The sequence below is a fragment of the Lampetra fluviatilis genome, chromosome 61 (genome assembly GCF_964198595.1).
Source record: "Lampetra fluviatilis chromosome 61, kcLamFluv1.1, whole genome shotgun sequence".
NCBI lineage: Eukaryota > Metazoa > Chordata > Hyperoartia > Petromyzontiformes > Petromyzontidae > Lampetra > Lampetra fluviatilis.
Window position 1 is genome coordinate 5,447,289 of NC_136335.1, and position 17,226 is coordinate 5,464,514.

A 17,226-nucleotide genomic window follows, 5' to 3' on the forward strand; every position below is an offset into this window, starting at 1 on the left:
GAGAGCTTGGGACTCAGACCGTATAAGGCAGAGGTCGCAAACGGGTTTTGATTCCTTACCCGTACCCGGCCGCACCAGGGTCGCTACCCGTACCCGTACCCTACCCAAAATGAGTGACAAACAGTTACTCACCAGTGACTCACTGCCTCCCCGTACCCGTACCCGGCCGCTCCAGGGTCGCAAACCGGTACCCGTACCTGGCCGGGTGTCGGGTAGGGTACGGGTATCGGGTACCCGATTGCGACCTCTGGTGTAAGGTGACGTGAAACCCCCCTCCCCCCACACCCTCCCCCTGAACTCCGCGTCCGTTCGGCACGAAGCACCGCAACGCAAGGCGATCGCCGGCACCCCTCTCGTTTTATTGAACCCTGCGCACGCGAACGCGCCTGCCGCCGATCGATCGCTGCCGTAACCACCGCTCAACAACCACAGCACGGGAGGAAGGGCGTCGCGGGCGGAGGGGCCGGGGCAAATGCGCCCCCCCCGGCATTGCCACGCACGACAAACACACGCCACGCCACGCAAAAAAATAAAACGACCGCTTTAAATATTACAACATTAAATAGGAACACTTAAACGCGCGCAGGCGAGCACGGCCGCTTCGGGATGCCGCCCCTGATCAGTGTAGCCTGCGGAACGGTGAGCGACGGCCGCTGGCGAGTATATTACAGTCGTGTTCTCCGATGGCGTGGGAGTAGCTGGCGCTCCTGAAGGACGCCGCGTGACGGGAAAATCGCGTTGTAATAAATAATACATAACATAGGGGTAAAGCGCAGTCAGCGATAACGCGCGAGATGCGTGACGCGGGCCGAACAAAGACCGAGGCGCGTGGGCAGCATCTAGAAGCATCCAGCAGCATCCCAATGCCTTGTGCGACGCCACGCCGAGGCAGCCGTACGACCGCTTATTCCTACTTCGTGTTCTATCCGATTCGCAACCGCGTTATAAAACAATGCGTTCCCCCCCCCCACCCCCCCCCGATACATTCATCGCGTTTTGAAAACTACATGGCGGCACAGGAGAACCGACTGCGCATACAGAGACTGGTGGGCGTATTGACGGAATGATGTGCAACAGGCGGTGGCCGCGATATCAATTTTGTTCACGATACAACACGCTCACGAGATCAATTGTCCGCATCGCGATATCGGTTTCCCGTAACTTTGCGATTCGTTTCATCTCGAGTTGATCGCCCCGTGCGTGTGTGTTTGTGCTTTGCTGTTGTCCAGTAAAGGATGGAGATTAAGAGTTCTTTTACACCCTTTCCCCGATCCGAGACGACTGCGGCAAGCGGCTCGGCATTAATCTTAATTAGAGAGGCGCAGTGGTTAGCGCCGTTGTTTTTAAAGGCGTCGTTACTCGCCGCGGGGAGCCGTAGCGGCACGACCGCTGCACTCCACGACAGCCGGCGCCAACGCTGTGCCACACGCCGTCCCGCGTGGCCTTGTGGGAGCCTCGGGCACCGATGAGGTTCATGTTTACGTGAACCTCGTTGGCATGGCATCGGGAGAAAAACGTACGACCCACACCGGTGTTCTTCATTGCAAGGCCACGCGACCCACCAGCGGCCCCTGGAGGCCTTTAGTGCGGCCGCTGACATGCGGTCCTCCCCGACAATACACTCAAGAGTGAAAGCACCCTTCGTCGTCATCGTCGTCATCATCGTCGTCATCGTCGTCATGCTGCTCTCAAACAAACCCGCAATGGTTTCAAATGTGTGGCGGCCCTCGCTCACACTCGAGATGTCATGAAGGCGAAAGTGGGCCCCCCCCCCTCTGAAAACTGGTGGAGGACATCACCGTACGTACACGCCGTCGAAATGGGGAAGGGTTAACTGCAGGGTTAAGTCGGCCGTCGGTTCGTTAAGAGTCGATGACGCTTCCGACGCGGCTGCCTCAGCAGCCTTTGCTTCCGCCCTCAGCTCAACGTGACGTCGCTATTTTGCCTTGAGGCGTCGTTTAAAAATAAATCGGTCGAGGAGTGGGGTGGGGGGTTTACTCGGCGCGTCGCGACGCGGTCAACCGGGCCGGCCGCCCTCCCATGACTGGTCTCTCTCCCTCGTGGGTGCTGTCCCGCCGATTGGCTTGTTCCCTCCCACGAGTTACCGCCAATGTAATTGGTCTATCCTCACCGCGGTACTCTTCACCGATTGGCTTGTTCCCTCCGAGTTACCGCCACTGTGATTGGTCTATCTTTACGGTGTACTCTCTACCGATTGGCTTGTTCCCTCCGAGTTACCGCCACTGTGATTGGTCTATCCTCATCGGGGTACTCTTCACCGATTGGCTTGTTCCCTCCCACGAGTTACCGCCACTGTAATTGGTCTTTCCTCACCGGGGTACTCTTCACCGATTGGCTTGTTCTCTCCGAGTTACCGCCACTGTGATTGGTCTATCCTTACGGTGTACTCTCTACCGATTGGCTTGTTCCCTCCGAGTTACCGCCACTGTGATTGGTCTATCCTCACCGGGGTACTCTCCACCGATTGGCCTTTTCTCAAATACTTTCCCCCCCTCCCCCACCGATCATCACTGGTCTATTCTACTCCATGATTAGTTTATCCCCGAGGGCTCCGTTCACCAATTGGTCCGTCTCAGGTACCACGATGGTGAGATGTTAACCACCTCGCCTGGTACGCACGACCCCGACGCCTGCCGTATATTTGGAGTTTGCACGTCTCTCTCTCTCCTTGTGGTCGCGTGGATTTTTCTGAGGCCTCTGTTGTTTCCCTCCACATTTAGAATCAACGTGCGCTTAGAGTATTTGGCTGCTTTCAATCTCCACATTATACGCCACTCCGTTCAGGTCGCTTTTGAAACAGAGATACATAGCTAAGTCGGCCTTAACTGGTAAAATAAAAAATAGTTTATCTTAGCTAATCCCGCTCCGTCATTCGTTCTATCCCCCCAACGGGCGCTGCCTCGCGATTGGCCCATTCCCGGTGATGCCGCCCAACAACCGGTCCACCTCCAATATCCCTGGCCTGTAATTGGTCTATCTCCGCTGTCACCACTGCTCCGTGATTGGTCGATCCCCGTTGAAGCCGCCCCCCCCCCCCCCCACCGCCCTGACTGGTCTATCCCCGACGATGCTGGGCCCTGCAATTGGTCTATCCCCTGTAGGCCCACAGGGTGACGGTCCTGTCGGCGGACGAGCTGAGGAAGGCCAGGTCTTCCGGGTGCCACCGGCACTGGATCACTTTGTCCGTGTGCTCGGCCGCCACCGTGACGGGCAGCGGCTTCGTCAGGTCGCCTGGGGGTACAGGCGGAGGTGGTGGGGGGGGGGAGTCAGACAGACAAGGTCATCCCATTACAATCAGCATCATGATTTGGCATCTCTTACATGATAACAACCATCCACATCGCCATTCATCTCATTATCGTCATCATCATCATCATCTCCTTCATGATAATCACCACCCTCACCACCATCGTCTCATCATCATTTGGCATGGCCATTATGAGAACCACCATCCTCATCGCCATCATCTCATTATTGTCATCATCATCATCATCTCCTTCATGGTAACCATCATCCTCACCACCATCGTCTCATCATCATCATTTGCCTTGATGATAACCACGATCATCATCATCATTCGACATCGCCTTCATGATAACCACCATCCTCAAAACGTAGTCAGGCTCTGCAATGTTCACATCAGTGCTCTACGACACATTCGATCAAGCCAATGAGTTGGCGGGGGGCACTTGGGGTGCTGTTCCCGGGGCCCTATTACCACCACCGCCACCACCGCCACCACCGCCACCACCGCCACCACCGCCGCCACCACCGCCACCACCACCGCCGCCGCCGACGCCACCCTCACCCTGCAGGTCGGTGAGCATGGCGCGCCCGTCGTAGGAGCCGGTGAGCAGGTAGTGCGCGCCGCCGGAGAAGCGTACGGAGCGCACGTCGGCGGCGTGCGGGCGGTAGAGCTGCACGACGCGGCCGCCCCGCACGTCGTACAGCACGCAGCTGCTGTCCTCCAGCCCTGCCGCCAGCAGCCGCCCGCTCGGGTCCACGGCGACGGCCGCCACCGCGCTGCCCGCTGTCGCCCCCGGAGCATCGCACGCACGCAAAGGTAAGGAGGGGACACCACGTGTACACAACAACAACAACCGCCATTCGCCACTAAGTGGCGGTGACGTCACCACGACGCTTGTGCCAGGCCATGTGCACCTTGAGGCCACGTGAAGTGTCGAACGCCCGCTGGCAGGAGGTCACGGGGCAGACCCAGATGCCACGGGTCGACTGACTGAGATGACTGAGATGACTGGCTGATTCACCACCTGTGCCCCCTACTGTGCCAACTTGCTGTGCTTTAGCCACCCGGCGCTCCGCTCGTTGTTGTGAGCGTCGCTCCTCCGCCCTCCGTTGTTGTTGGAGGGCGACTGCCTCCAACTGCCCAGTAGCGTCCTTCATGAGCCTCCTCCACAGAGGCCGATCTTGACACTGCTGGTTCCAGTCATCGGCAAGTCCACTCAGCTCCACGTCCTCCTATACCACATCACTCCATCTCTTCTTTAGCACGTACTGGGCCCGTTTACCCCCCTCGATCCACCCGAACAAAAGCTGTTTGGGCATGTGGTGATTGGGCATGCGGTGATTGGGCATGTACACACATAAACATGCTCCCCCCCCCCGTGTATACTGTAACAGACTGTTGGGGCAAGTGCTGTTAGCGAGCACCTATGAAGGCCGAGACGGCACGCGAGGGGGTGGGTGGCCAACACCACGCCCGGCCGCCTTTGTCTCCCCAGTGACGATGTTTACACACCGCATCAGGTACTCATTGAGGCTGACTCGACCTAAGGGAGGCCTAGGACCGGTTGAGATAATCGTCAATGGTGTTGGCCGTGAGCGGGAATTGAACCCGGGTCGCCAGGTTCGTAGTGTAGCGCGCTAACCGCTACACTACCGCTCCCCACTGACACACACACACACAGACTGACACACAGACAGACACACACACACACAGACACACACACACACAAATACAGACACATAGAGACACCACGTACATACACACAGATACAGACGCACAGAAACACCACGCACACAAAGATACAGAGACACCACAAGACAACGGTCCCCTCGTGTAGCCTTAACAGACTGTTGGGGCAAGGGCTGTTGGCGAGCACCTACAAAGGCCGGCACGGCACACGAGGTAAATCTATGGCCAGCACCACGCCCGGCCATCCTTTGTCTCCCCAGTGGCGACGTTTACACATTGGCACCGGGTACTCGCTTGAGGTTGAGTCGACCTAGGGGAGGCCCAGGACCGGTTCAAATAATCGTCACCGATGTTGTCGGTGAGCGGGAATTGAACCCGTGTCACGAGGTTCGTAGCGCCGCGCGCTAACCACTACACTGCCCGCTCCCCGCTACGCGTGTACACAAAGACAAAGGTCCCCCGCGTAGCCACGCTTTACCCCACCCGCACGCGACCTGCCGATCGGCTGCCGTTCTACGCTGCCTGGTGGGGGGACAAGAGCCAATCCGAGGCGCCGGTAACCCCTTGCGCCACGGCCGCTACGGAGCCGGAAAGAGCGCGGGGCGCGGAGACGGTGGAACGGAGGGGCAGTCAGGGTCAGCGGCAGGGGCGGACGGAGGCTGCCGGCCGTTCGGCGGCGTCGTTACCCGAGCCGGAGAGAGCGGTGCCCACGACGCTGACGCAGGAGGGGACGCGCAGGTCCCAGAAGCGGATGGTCTTGTCCTGCGCCCCGGACACCACGAGCCAGCCGGCCCACGCGTACAGTGACAGCACGTGGCCTGGAAACACAAAGATCCCCCGCGTAGCCTTGCTAAGACCGTCGGGGCAAGTGCTGTCAGCGAGCAGGAGCAGCAGCAGCAGCTGTGAAGGCCGGGCGCGACGCACGAGCGCGGGGGGTTTGGATGGCCAGCGCCATGCCGTCTCCCCAATGAGTCACCACAACTTCACACACACACACGGGGCATGCGCGCACGCACGGACAGTTCGCGAGCCAGCCGCGGCGGTTCGAGTAGACCGTGTGTCCGTCGGCACGTACCCGTGTGCCCGCTGAGTGCGTGCAGGCCCTGCCGGGCCCGGCAGTCCGTGGTGTAGATGTTGCAGTCGCCGGCTCCTGCGCTCACCAGCACGGGAGCGCCGCTGTCGGGCGTCTCCAGGAACGCCAGGTCACGGATGGTCCCGTCGTGCATGCTGAACTCCAGGTCAGGCCCTGGGGTGGGTGGAGGTGGAGGTGGGGGGGTATTCAGGAGGTCGTGGGTTCGATCCCGACCCTGTATATTTGGAGTTTGCGCGTCTCTCTACGCGTCGTCGCGTAGATTTTTCTCCGGGTCCTCCGGTTTTTTTCCCCTCCACATTAGAAACGTGCATGTAAAGTCATTTGGCTGCTATAAATGTGCACGCGATGATAAGGCCACTTCGTTGACCTATCATTTGTGGCCAGGTCGTTTCTAAAATAAGAGCTCTGTATTCGCTCGGTGGGCCTACCCGGCAAGTTTTTTGTTTGTTTTAGTATGGGTCTCTATGGATCTCTATGGGTCTCTGTGAGTTTCTGTGGGTCTCTACGGTTTTACAGTGGTACCTCGGTATACGACCGCTTTGGAATTTGGTATACGTCGTGTTTTGACGAGAAAAAAATGTCTTGGGATACGACGTCTTGCTTGGGATACGACGCGCTTGCTAGAACTCGTATGGGTCGGGATGAGTCACCGCGTACAGTACCGCGTACACAATACTGTTACGGCTCTAACAAGCCGTAACAGCATTGTGTGGAATGACCAGACAATGTCACACTTCAGGAACATTCTTAGAAGAAGGCAAAAACAAACTTCAATGGGCAGGTTTTTAGTAAAACTCAAACCTGGTGAGCCTCAACCAGGTCCAAGTCAAGAAAAAAGACAGAAAAGAGAAAAAACTCCAGAAATTTCACCGTGCGTGTGTGCGTCCCACCGTGCATGCATGTGTGCGTCCCAACGTGAAAGCGTGCCACAGTGCGTGGGTGCGTCTCACCGTGCGTGCGTGTGTCCCACCGTGCGTGTGTGCGTGCCACCGTGCATGCGTGGGTGCGTCTCACCGTGCGTGCGTGCCACGTACCCACGGCGTTGCAGGTGTCGGCGCTGAAGGGCAGCACCTTGACACACTTGTCGTTGGAGCCGGTGGCCAGGAGGTCCCCGCGGGGGCTCCACGCCACGCAGTAGATGGAGCCCTTGTGGTGCTTGTTGCGTTTGAAGCGCACGGCTGGAGCCCGCACCTCCTGGTCGTCACTGCAGGCACAAAGATCCACCCCCCCATACAGCCTCAACGGACCATCGGGGCAAGGGTTGTTGGCGAGCGTGCACGCGCGCCCGGTGCGGTGTGACGTAAACATCGCCGCTGGGGAGACAAAGGCGGTCGGTCGTGGTGCTGCTGGCCACACACCCCCTCGTGTGCCGTGCCGGCCTTCATAGGTGCTCGCTAACAGCACTTGCCCCAACAGCCTGCTAAGCCTATACGGGGGACCTTCATCTTTGTCTTTGGGGGTGAGAGTAAAGTGTGTAAGTTGGCACAGTAGGGGGTACACAGCTGGTGCATCTGCCATTCATCTCAGTGAATCAACTCATAGCACCTGCAGGGTCTGTCCCGTGACAGCAGTGAACCTTCGTCACTTCACATGGCCTCAAAGTGCACCTAGACTGGCACAGGCACCACTCAGTGGTGAATGGCGGGAATGGGTGTGTTTATGTGGTCGTCTTTGTGTGCGTGTATGTGTGTGTGTGTGTATGTGTCTTTGTGTGCGTGTGTGTGCATGTGTGCGTGTGAGTGTGCGTGCGTGTGCGTGTGTCTGTGTGCGTGTGTGTGTGCAAGTGTGTGCGTGCGCGTGTGTGTGTGCGTGCGTGTGCGTGTGTGCGGCACCGGAAGGAGAAGGAGTCTGGGTAGGCGCACACACGCAGCGTCTTCGAGTTGGAGCCGACGGCGTACAGCTGCCCGCCCGGGTGGAAGGCGACGGCGCGCACGGCCTGAGCATCCTCCAGCGTGGTCACCGCCACAAAGGGGCGGTCGTCGCGCTCCTGGCGCGCACACACACAGACGGGTGACGCACACACACAGGCACACGTGTGACACACACGCACACGGGTGACGCACACACACACGCGCGAGTATATTCACGCTCGCACACATGCGAGTATATTCACGCTCGCACACACAGCGGCGGTCACCCAGGGCTCCGGGGTGCGGGAAGAAGTCTGGCGAATTGCCCGATGATGCTGGATATAATTACCAGCGAAACGTCGTACTCAAAAATTGTAAATGTTGTGGATTCACTCTTCAACACACCGGTGGGCTAAAGCAGTGAACTATTTTGTCTTTTGTCAACGTGACACTTTTTACTGATTGGCCGTGTCGGGTGGTGGAGGGTTACGACACATTTATAAATAACGCGATCTAACCCAAACACCTTTATTATGAATAATATTAGTCGCGAAAGCCTACGTGTTAAACAGAAGCCTCACCTGCTCGTCCTGCGCGGGGCTCCTGGTAGCGCCTCCCGAGTCCTCAAGCCGCCCAGACACCCCCAGCCTGGACGCAGCCACGAGGAGTAAATGGGAATAAATGAAACCCCTCAACATTCCGAGAGCCGCAATGCGCGTGGCGAACACGAGATGGCGCTCCTTAGAGAGCCCTCGCGCGCACGGCTCCCGAGCCGCGGGGGGGGGGGGGTGGCACGTGCCCCCCCAACGATCCGATCCAAATCCTAATTTCGATCGGATCATTGGGGTTTGTTAGTAATAAATCGGCATTTTGCGACCCCCACTGCCACTGTGTAGCATATTATTACGTGCCAGGGACTCTATGAGATGATGGGACAATAGTCTGAGTTCATAATTGGCAATAAGTAATGGCAAAGCGGTTATAAGTGACTCACAGAATTGTGCGCAGTTGCGTTTACAGCACACACGACTTCCCTTCAGCGAGCGCGATGCCGATCACACAAAGCGGTTCGAATTCTCCCCTCAATCGATGGCTGCGCCATCGCCGCACACGCGTTGAATAAAAAGCAAGTGACAAGTCCCTTACTTACTAACAACTCCTCTATCATTTCTCTTTGCTGGAGGGGTTGCCTCCCCTACCTGAAAATCCTGGCTCCGCCATTGCCTGCACTGGGCGATTAACAACCCTAACAAAGCCCTAACCCCTGACCCAGCGGTTCCCAAACCTGTGGCCCGCGAGGCAACTACTACTACGACGGAGAACCACGGAAAAAGCTGAATAAACAGCCTCGCCACGGAAATGTACAAGATGCTGGTGAATAGCGGATTTTCGCGGATAATGATGTTGGCCTCGGGAAATCCGTCATTTTATAACGAAGTACCTTAAAACATACGAAAATTGGCTATTAAATAAATGAAAATTATTGTGAAACAAAAAATGTAAATTGGTTATGATGAACATGAAGTAAAATGAATAATTACCTCACCTTAAATGGTGATGATGCTGCAGAGTAGCATCATCATCATCATCACTTTACCTCATCACTTTACCTCATCACTTTACCACATCAATTTCTCTCTCATCACTGTACATCTCATCGCATTATTTTTTTCTTGATGCGGCAGTCGTGCGGAGATCCCGGATGCGATTCGCGGACATCCAGAATCGCGGAGAGCGAGTTCGTGACGAAGGAGGGAACGCCGTTTAGGGGCCATCCATTTAATACGCACGCAGAAATCTGTCAAAACTTGACCCCTCGCCCCCTCCCTGTACGCACAGAGACTTTTTACACCCCAACCCCCGAATCCTATCGAACGGCCGATATTTAATCCACGCTGAAACGATCAATGACGTTTTTAAGCAAACAGATAGTCCACCGCCGGACTATCGAACTCATCTGAAGGCCGATGTAGACAAATTATTATCGAGGCTTCACCACCCCCACCCCATTTCCTATGCGTACGGACATTGTCAGTAGACCCCCCCATACGCATTTGGGTTAAACCCTCCTCCCCCCTCCATGCGTACGTACTCAATGTATAGCCCCTAACTAGTAGTAGCGTGTGGTGGTGGTGGTGGGAATGTTTGGACGTTTTAGAGGCGTCCGCACGCTCACAGCGGTTGGGAACCGCTGCCCGAACCCTGCGAGAGTGGAAAGCGCACTGGGGGTTGAGGGCACTGAGAGCTGAGAAGCCTTGGTCACCGGGTGCCCACAAACCTTCTGGGGGGCTGGGAGACCCCCCCTGACCCCCCTCCCTGACCCCCATACAACCCCGACGCCCCCCCCTCTGACCGCTCCCACGACCCCCTTCGCCCGCCCCTCCCCTGACCCCCCCACCGTCCCCCCCGCGCTCACTTGTCAGCGAAGCGCACGGGCGACTCCTGTGGACGGGGCACCCTTGTCGGCGTTGAGCCTTTCCGCGGCGTGCTGCTCTGGGCTCTGCTGGCCTCCACGTCCGGCCGCTCGCCGCCGCCGCCGCCGTCGCCGTCGTCGCCGGCGCCCGGCCGCGTACCGTTAGCGCCGCCGCGCTGAAGGGCGTTGCCCTCGTGGGAAGGCCTGGCCGGCGCGAACGCCTCGGCGGTCACCGGATCTGCGGCGGCATCGGCGGCGTCAGGGCGCCGGGTTCCGGCGAATGTGTTTGTGCGTCGAGTGCTCGAGGGGGCGTCGGGGGTTCAAAACGTGACCGGCGCGAGCCTCACTCACCCAGGCCCAGGGACTGCTGCAGGTCGGGGCTCAGGCCTTCCATGCTCACGGTCATCTCCTCCAGCTTCTGCATTGACCTGTGTGTGCATCGGGTGCGAGGCAGGCGACAAACCACAGGGCACACACCGGTTACTAAAAATATGAGCGGAAATAGAGTTTGTGTAGCAGTGACAAATACGAGGCTTTATTTGCTATAGGCCGCTGTACGTGAGCTGTATCGTTCAGTTTCGTTCCGACAAACGGGGCACTACTTTTTCCTTTGCTCAATATGTTCAACGTTAATAAAAGGTATCCAAGCAAAAAGTTCTCCACGCATTATCCTGCAGTTAATGAGAAAAGTGTAATTTATTGGCGCACTATATTGACTGCGTATTGAGACACATTAAACTGTTGAGCTAGATTTTCAACCAATCAGCATCGAAAATGTAAGTAGGTCAGAGCCAAAATCAAGCCAATATCACTACGCACATGTAAACATGGAGGAGGGCGTAAGCAGCGCAGCTTCATCTGATAGCGGCGATCAAGCTCGATTAACACCCGTAAAGTTTATTCTTCATGTCGGAAAAGATGGTGGGAAAGGTCCGTAGCCCTTTACTGAAGTCCGATGGAAAAACATCAAGCAATGTGCGAAGGTGAGTTCCACACAGCCATGTCCTTTATGGCAGTGATAGGCAAACATTTCAAAGAAGCAGGACTACAGGATATGCTGATTGAATCAAATGTGGTAGCTGTTGGTTCAATAAATGGAGTCATTAGTGGACATCACTACAACCGTAGCATTCGTGCACACAAACTCCTATTTGAGGCAATGCATATCTTGCGGTTGAGGTCATTTCTTCAGTCCCTTCCTGAGCAACAGCACACTCGTTACATATCAGCCATGGAAGATCTAGTACGAGAGTACAAGTCTGAGGCAAGATTTTCATCTAACTCAGTGTCTGACATATCAGATATGCTGTCCTGCTATGATAGATATGTACATGAGATGAACTCTGTTAATCCCACCTTTGGACTTTGGAGCTCATACATTGAAATGGTTCAACTGTTACTGAGTTTCATTAGAGACTCTGACTGGAGCCTTCACTTAGCAACAGTGAGACGTATGCTGGCATGGTATTTTGCATATGACCGCCAAAATTATGCAAGGTACCTATCAGCATATTGGGTCGAGATGATCAATCTTCCAAAGACTCATCCACACTGCTATGAGGAAGTTACTGCAAAAGGAAACTGGACAGTACAGCGTAAGGATGCTAACAGGTTCTCATCCATAGTTTGTGACCAAGCAATAGAACAAACCTGCAACCGTGATTCAAAGACCAAAGGCGGCATAACTGGGATAACATTGAACAGAGGTGCCGTCCAGCGATGGATACTGTCTCATCCTGAACGTTCTGCAATCACGAGGCCGTGTGAAATGATGGCTGGAATGCAACATGAAGAGAGGGGTCATAAAGAGTTGGATGCAACAAGAATTGCAAAAGACAATGCTGCTGTTATATCTTTGGTTTCAGCGGTTGAGTCTATGATCAATCCCTTCCTGCCTCGTGAAGATCTTGTATGTATTAGCTCTGGTGTTGTTGCTACAAAGACTGTCAGAGATGACATACAAAGTGCTTGTGATAAAGGTGAAACAGCTCTGAAAAATTTCATCCAAGATCGAGTCCAGTCACCAAAAACAGACTTCTTCTCTCCAATAAAGTCCTTGAAGCTCACTACGTTTGGGGATCAAATGAAGAAATTATCCAAGACAAAAGATGGAAATCAAGTCATTCTAAAAAATGACAGGAGACTCTTTGCACGACTGTTAGTGATACGTCAACCCCGGTCTGTAAACTTGAAAGAGATTCTGACATATTCACTTGGCAATATCTCATCCCCGCTAGCAAGCACTAATGGTTCATTAGCCAAAACAAATAAGGCCGCTCTTCTAGCTTGTTTAGAATCAAAGAACAAGGACTGTCATGTGAACAAGACTGTTGGTGATAATGATGCCCTACTGATAGATGGCATGGCATTGATCAGGAGTCTCAAGAATATACCAGACACATTCGGTGAGCTTGCTGATGATCTTCTTCAACTTATGATTAAGATGGGTAGAAAGTTCAGTTGTCCAAGGGTCGATTTTGTCATTGATCGCTACCCGGCAGTGAGCTTCAAAAATGCTGAACGATCAAGATGTGCTGTTGCTGGACAACAATTACTGCAAATATACAGCATCAAGCAGAAGACTCCAAGTCAGTGGACCAAGTTTCTAGCCAGTGGTGAAAATAAAGAAGCCTTGACAGACTTTCTCTTTGAGACATGGAGAACTGTGCCTTTACAAGCAGCTGGAAAAGACATAGCTATCTTTGTGGCACACAGAAATGTATGTCATCAACTCACTCTTAAAGATGGCATTATGTCTGTCAAAGAGGTAGAATCTTTGACTTGTGACCATGAAGAAGCCGACACGAGGCTCCTACTTCATGCAAAACATGTCTGAAGTTTACTTTATAATAAGATAATCATCCAGAGTCCTGACACTGATGTTGCTATCATTTCACTTTCAATAATGGCTAAGCTTCCCTCAGCAAAGATGTACTTTCTGACAGGAACAAAAGACAGGCAAAGAATGTTCGATCTCCAGGCTATTGGTTCTGCTTTGGGTCCTTCACTAACAGAGACACTGATAGGACTACACACATTCACTGGCTGTGACTCAACTAGTTCCTTTTATGGGAAAGGAAAAGAGAAACCACTAAATATAGTGTCTGGAAATGCAGAGTACATCAGTGCATTTGTTGCTCTTGGGAGGCAATTTGAAATGGACAGCACCACATTTGTGACCATAAAACGTTTTGCGTGTGAGCTGTATGAAGAAAAGGTATCAGATGTTAATTTGGCCAGATACAATAGGTTCTGTGTCCAGGCCTCTTCCGAACAGGCATTACCTCCAACAAAAATGCACTTACAGAGCACTTCAAGCGTGCTAACTACCAAGCTGCAATCCACAGGAGAGCATTGGATCCTTTTATACATGCTTCCAGTCCAGACGGCTTTGGATGGATTGTCAAGGATGGTGATCTCATCATATCATGGATGACTAAACAGATTTTGGGGTCACTCCACTGTGGGTGTAAGTCTCGTACTTGTACAGGTGGAAGGTGCTCATGCCACAAGGCTGGCCTGGCCTGCACTGACCTATGTAAATGTGTTCATTGTGACAATGTGAGATTAACTGAGGATATTGTTTCATGTGAATCTGATAGTGAGGACAGTGATCTTGATATTTAGTGATGTGTATATGATAATACAATTAATATAGGACAGATATATTTAATATAAATCAATCAAAATTAAATCTTGTTTACAATAATAATTCCCGTGAATATGTACATGTAGTGCAGTTACTGCTCGTGTATGCGAATTGACAATTCACCATTAAATGTGTTATTTTGAAAAGTGTTTTTTATATATTATATTTTGGCTTAATTCTATTTGTTATTCAGATTTTATCTCAAATATTACCTTTGAATTGGAACAACATAATGAGAAGTAATTGGGATGTTAATGCTACAGTAGAAGTTTTCTTGATAATCTTATCATGTTTACTGTGCATAGATAGCAACTTCAGGTATATCACACATTTCAAACTGGTTTATTTTGTACTTCAAGTGGTAATTCTGCATTTTTGGGTTTATATGATAAACAGGTTTGAAAGTGCAAAATTCCCTATGGTTTCCCTTTTTTTCAAAATGGGCACCTTTAGCATCATTTTTCTCAAAAACTGCAAGGTTGTGTGCGGATAACTTTTTCCTAAGGAATTTCTATATATTTCTGATGTTAGATATAAAAAAGCAGGTAGTGTCCCACTTGGTGGAACGAAACCCTATTTCTAGGCCTCTTTTAGGCTACCGACAGCGGCCTACTAAGGCACGAGACACTCTCTCTCTCTCTTCAAGGATTCCATGCACTCCCAGCGTCCCGAGCTCTCGCGTTTCCCCCCCACTTTTACGTCCCTCAAGCCCCTTTCTCGAAGGTTCCTTGACCCGCTTTCCCTCCGGCCAATCACCTTCCCACTTTCTCTAACGGATCTCAACAGACCTCCCTGTCAATCGCCCTCCGATTTCCCCGCTCTTTCCGTGTTGTATTTCCCCTCCAATCCCTTCAATTTCCCTGCCTCTAACCCAGGGGTCCCCAACCCCCGGGCCGCGGACCGGTACGAGTCCGTGGCCTGTTAGGAACTGGGCCGCACGGCAGCAGGAGGTGAGAGCGGTGAGTCCGCACGTGGCCCGCTCCCGTTATTTTATTGACCACTTCCGTCCGCGCCTCTTTCCCGCACTGCGCGCTTATCTCAGTCATATTGTTGGTAAGCCCACAAGCTCTAACCCCGAGGCGAAATGAGTAAAAAACAAACGTCGCTGGAGAGCTTCTTTGAAAAGGGGGAAAGACCCAATAATGAACCCCCCCCTCCCCCCAGTCCATGAAAAAATTGTCTTCCACGAAACCGGTCCCTCCACACAACAAACTTGTTGTGTTTAGTTTGTTGTCCTTCCCCCCCCCCCGCGCACCTCTGATTAGCATGGTTGGTTATGTACAGTGTGAAAGAAGTTCAACATACATATACAGAAAACCACAGACACCCAGACCCATAGAGATCCACAGAAACACCCAGAGACCCATAGAGACCTTCAGAGACCCATAGAGAGACCCACAGACCCACAGATTATCACGGTTGGCTACGTACGGTGCGAGAGAAGTTCAACATACATACACATACGTACATCAATACAGACCCATAGGTGACACCCATAGAGACGCATTTATTAGCACGGTTAGCAACGTATTGTGCTAAACAAGTTCAACATAACGCTGCTGGATCACAGGCAGCCACCACCACCGCCGCCGCCACCCCGATGGCAACACGACTGAGCGCTCGCCGGCCCCCCACGCCCCCCCCCCCCACCGTTCCCACCGCTCTACTCACCGGCTGAGGAACTGATCGGTGAGCCGCTGCTGGCGCGCGCTGGGGTGGGCGGGGGCGGCGTCGGTGGCGGCCACGCCCCCCTCCAGCAGCATGGCCTGGTAGAGCTGGCGCTGGGACTCCTGCGCCTCCAGGTGCTGCTGGTAGCGCAGGCGCTGGCGGCAGTACTCGGCAAACTGCTGCTCCGTTGAGTCGCGCGGCTGCGGGAAGCGTCAGGCGCAGAGTCTCCCACGATCGCCGATGCACCACCCTGGGCCCCCCCATGACCTACCATGCCCCACCCCCACCACCCCCCCCATGACCGACCGTGCCCTACCATCCACTCTCAACTGTGCACGGCGTGACGCTCTGCGTGCCGTGTACCGTATCGTGTACCGTGCCGTGCGCAGCGTGACGCTCTGCGTGCCGTGTACCGTGCCGTGTACCGTGCCGTGTACCGCGTCGTGTACCGTGCCGTGCACAGCGTGACGCTCTGCGTGCCGTGTACCGTGCCGTGTACCGTGCCGTGTACCGTGCCGTGCGCAGCGTGACGCTCTGCGTGCCGTGTACCGTGCCGTGTACCATGCCGTGTACCGTATCGTGTACCGTGCCGTGCGCAGCGTGACGCTCTGCGTGCCGTGTACCGACCTCTGCCGCCTTGACGGGGGACTCTGCTGGTTGGGCGGCCGTGGCTGGGCCTGAGCTGCTGGCTTCCGGAGCCCTGCGGGAGGGACAGAGACACACAGCAAATAACCTCCACCCCCTCCCCCTCTCCCTCTCCCTCACCCTCCTCCCTCCCTCCCTCCCCCTCCCCCCTCCCTCCCCCCCTCTCCTCCACCCCCTCCTCCTCGTAACAGGAGGCGGTCGCTTTCTCATCTCAACGGCGGCCACGCTGCGCAGGTCGGCGCGGCCCCGCCCCCGCGCGGCCCCCCCCGCGTGACCCCCCCCCCGCGTGACCCCCCCCCCCGCACACCCCCCCCCACGTGACCCCCCCCCCTCGCACACCTGTCGTGCCCCGTCGGGGCCGTCTCCTCCTCGCCGGCGCCGGGCCCCTCGGGGCTCTCGGGGATGAGGCTGCGGCCGAGGGCGCCGGGGTAGTGGAAGCTGGCGAAGGAGCGCGACAGCGCGGCCGGCGGCGCCGGCGGCGTCATCGGCGGCAGCGACCGGCCTCCCGCGTAGCCGCCGCCGTCGTCCCCGGGACCCGAGCCCCTGCCGGGAGGGCCGCGGGGGCCCGCGGAGGGTCCGGCGCCGGCGCCGGCGTGTCGCTGGCCGGCCACCAGCAGCAGCTGCTGCTGGTGGCTGGCCAGGCCGCACGCGAGGCCGTCGAGCGCCGGGGTGAGCGAGCGCGACATCGCGAAGGTGTCGGCCGACTGCGGGCGCCGGCGCAGCGGGGACGCGGGGAACGGGGACAGCTTCTGCGTGGGGGGGAGGGGGTAATGTAAATACAGTCATATCTCGGCTGTGGAATACGTCGAATTTGGTACACGTCGTGTTTTGACGAAAAAAAATGTCTTGGGATACGACGTCTTGCTTGGGATACGACGTCTTGCTTGGGATACGAGGCGCTTGCTAGAACTTGTATGGGTCGGGATGAGTCACCGCGTACCCGCGTAGACC

The 17,226-nt window shown here is 55.0% G+C and overlaps 1 protein-coding gene across 2 annotated transcripts in view; it reads right to left on the bottom strand.

Moving 5' to 3' along the window:
* Nucleotides 1-338: 338 nt before the first annotated feature.
* The window catches only part of WDR47 (WD repeat domain 47), a 31,974-nt gene continuing 15,086 nt past the window's right edge, over nucleotides 339-17,226 (bottom strand). For both annotated transcript variants that reach the window (XM_078881353.1, XM_078881352.1), the window contains 12 exons: nucleotides 16,615-17,024; nucleotides 16,258-16,330; nucleotides 15,634-15,830; nucleotides 10,665-10,741; nucleotides 10,317-10,551; nucleotides 8,482-8,548; nucleotides 7,883-8,037; nucleotides 7,085-7,254; nucleotides 6,033-6,203; nucleotides 5,644-5,775; nucleotides 3,830-4,051; nucleotides 339-3,252 (listed from right to left, as the gene is read on the bottom strand). In XM_078881353.1, the coding sequence (XP_078737479.1) occupies nucleotides 3,110-3,252; nucleotides 3,830-4,051; nucleotides 5,644-5,775; nucleotides 6,033-6,203; nucleotides 7,085-7,254; nucleotides 7,883-8,037; nucleotides 8,482-8,548; nucleotides 10,317-10,551; nucleotides 10,665-10,741; nucleotides 15,634-15,830; nucleotides 16,258-16,330; nucleotides 16,615-17,024 (2,052 nt within the window). In that variant the 3' untranslated portion in view covers nucleotides 339-3,109. The remainder of the gene's footprint in view (nucleotides 3,253-3,829; nucleotides 4,052-5,643; nucleotides 5,776-6,032; nucleotides 6,204-7,084; nucleotides 7,255-7,882; nucleotides 8,038-8,481; nucleotides 8,549-10,316; nucleotides 10,552-10,664; nucleotides 10,742-15,633; nucleotides 15,831-16,257; nucleotides 16,331-16,614; nucleotides 17,025-17,226) is intronic.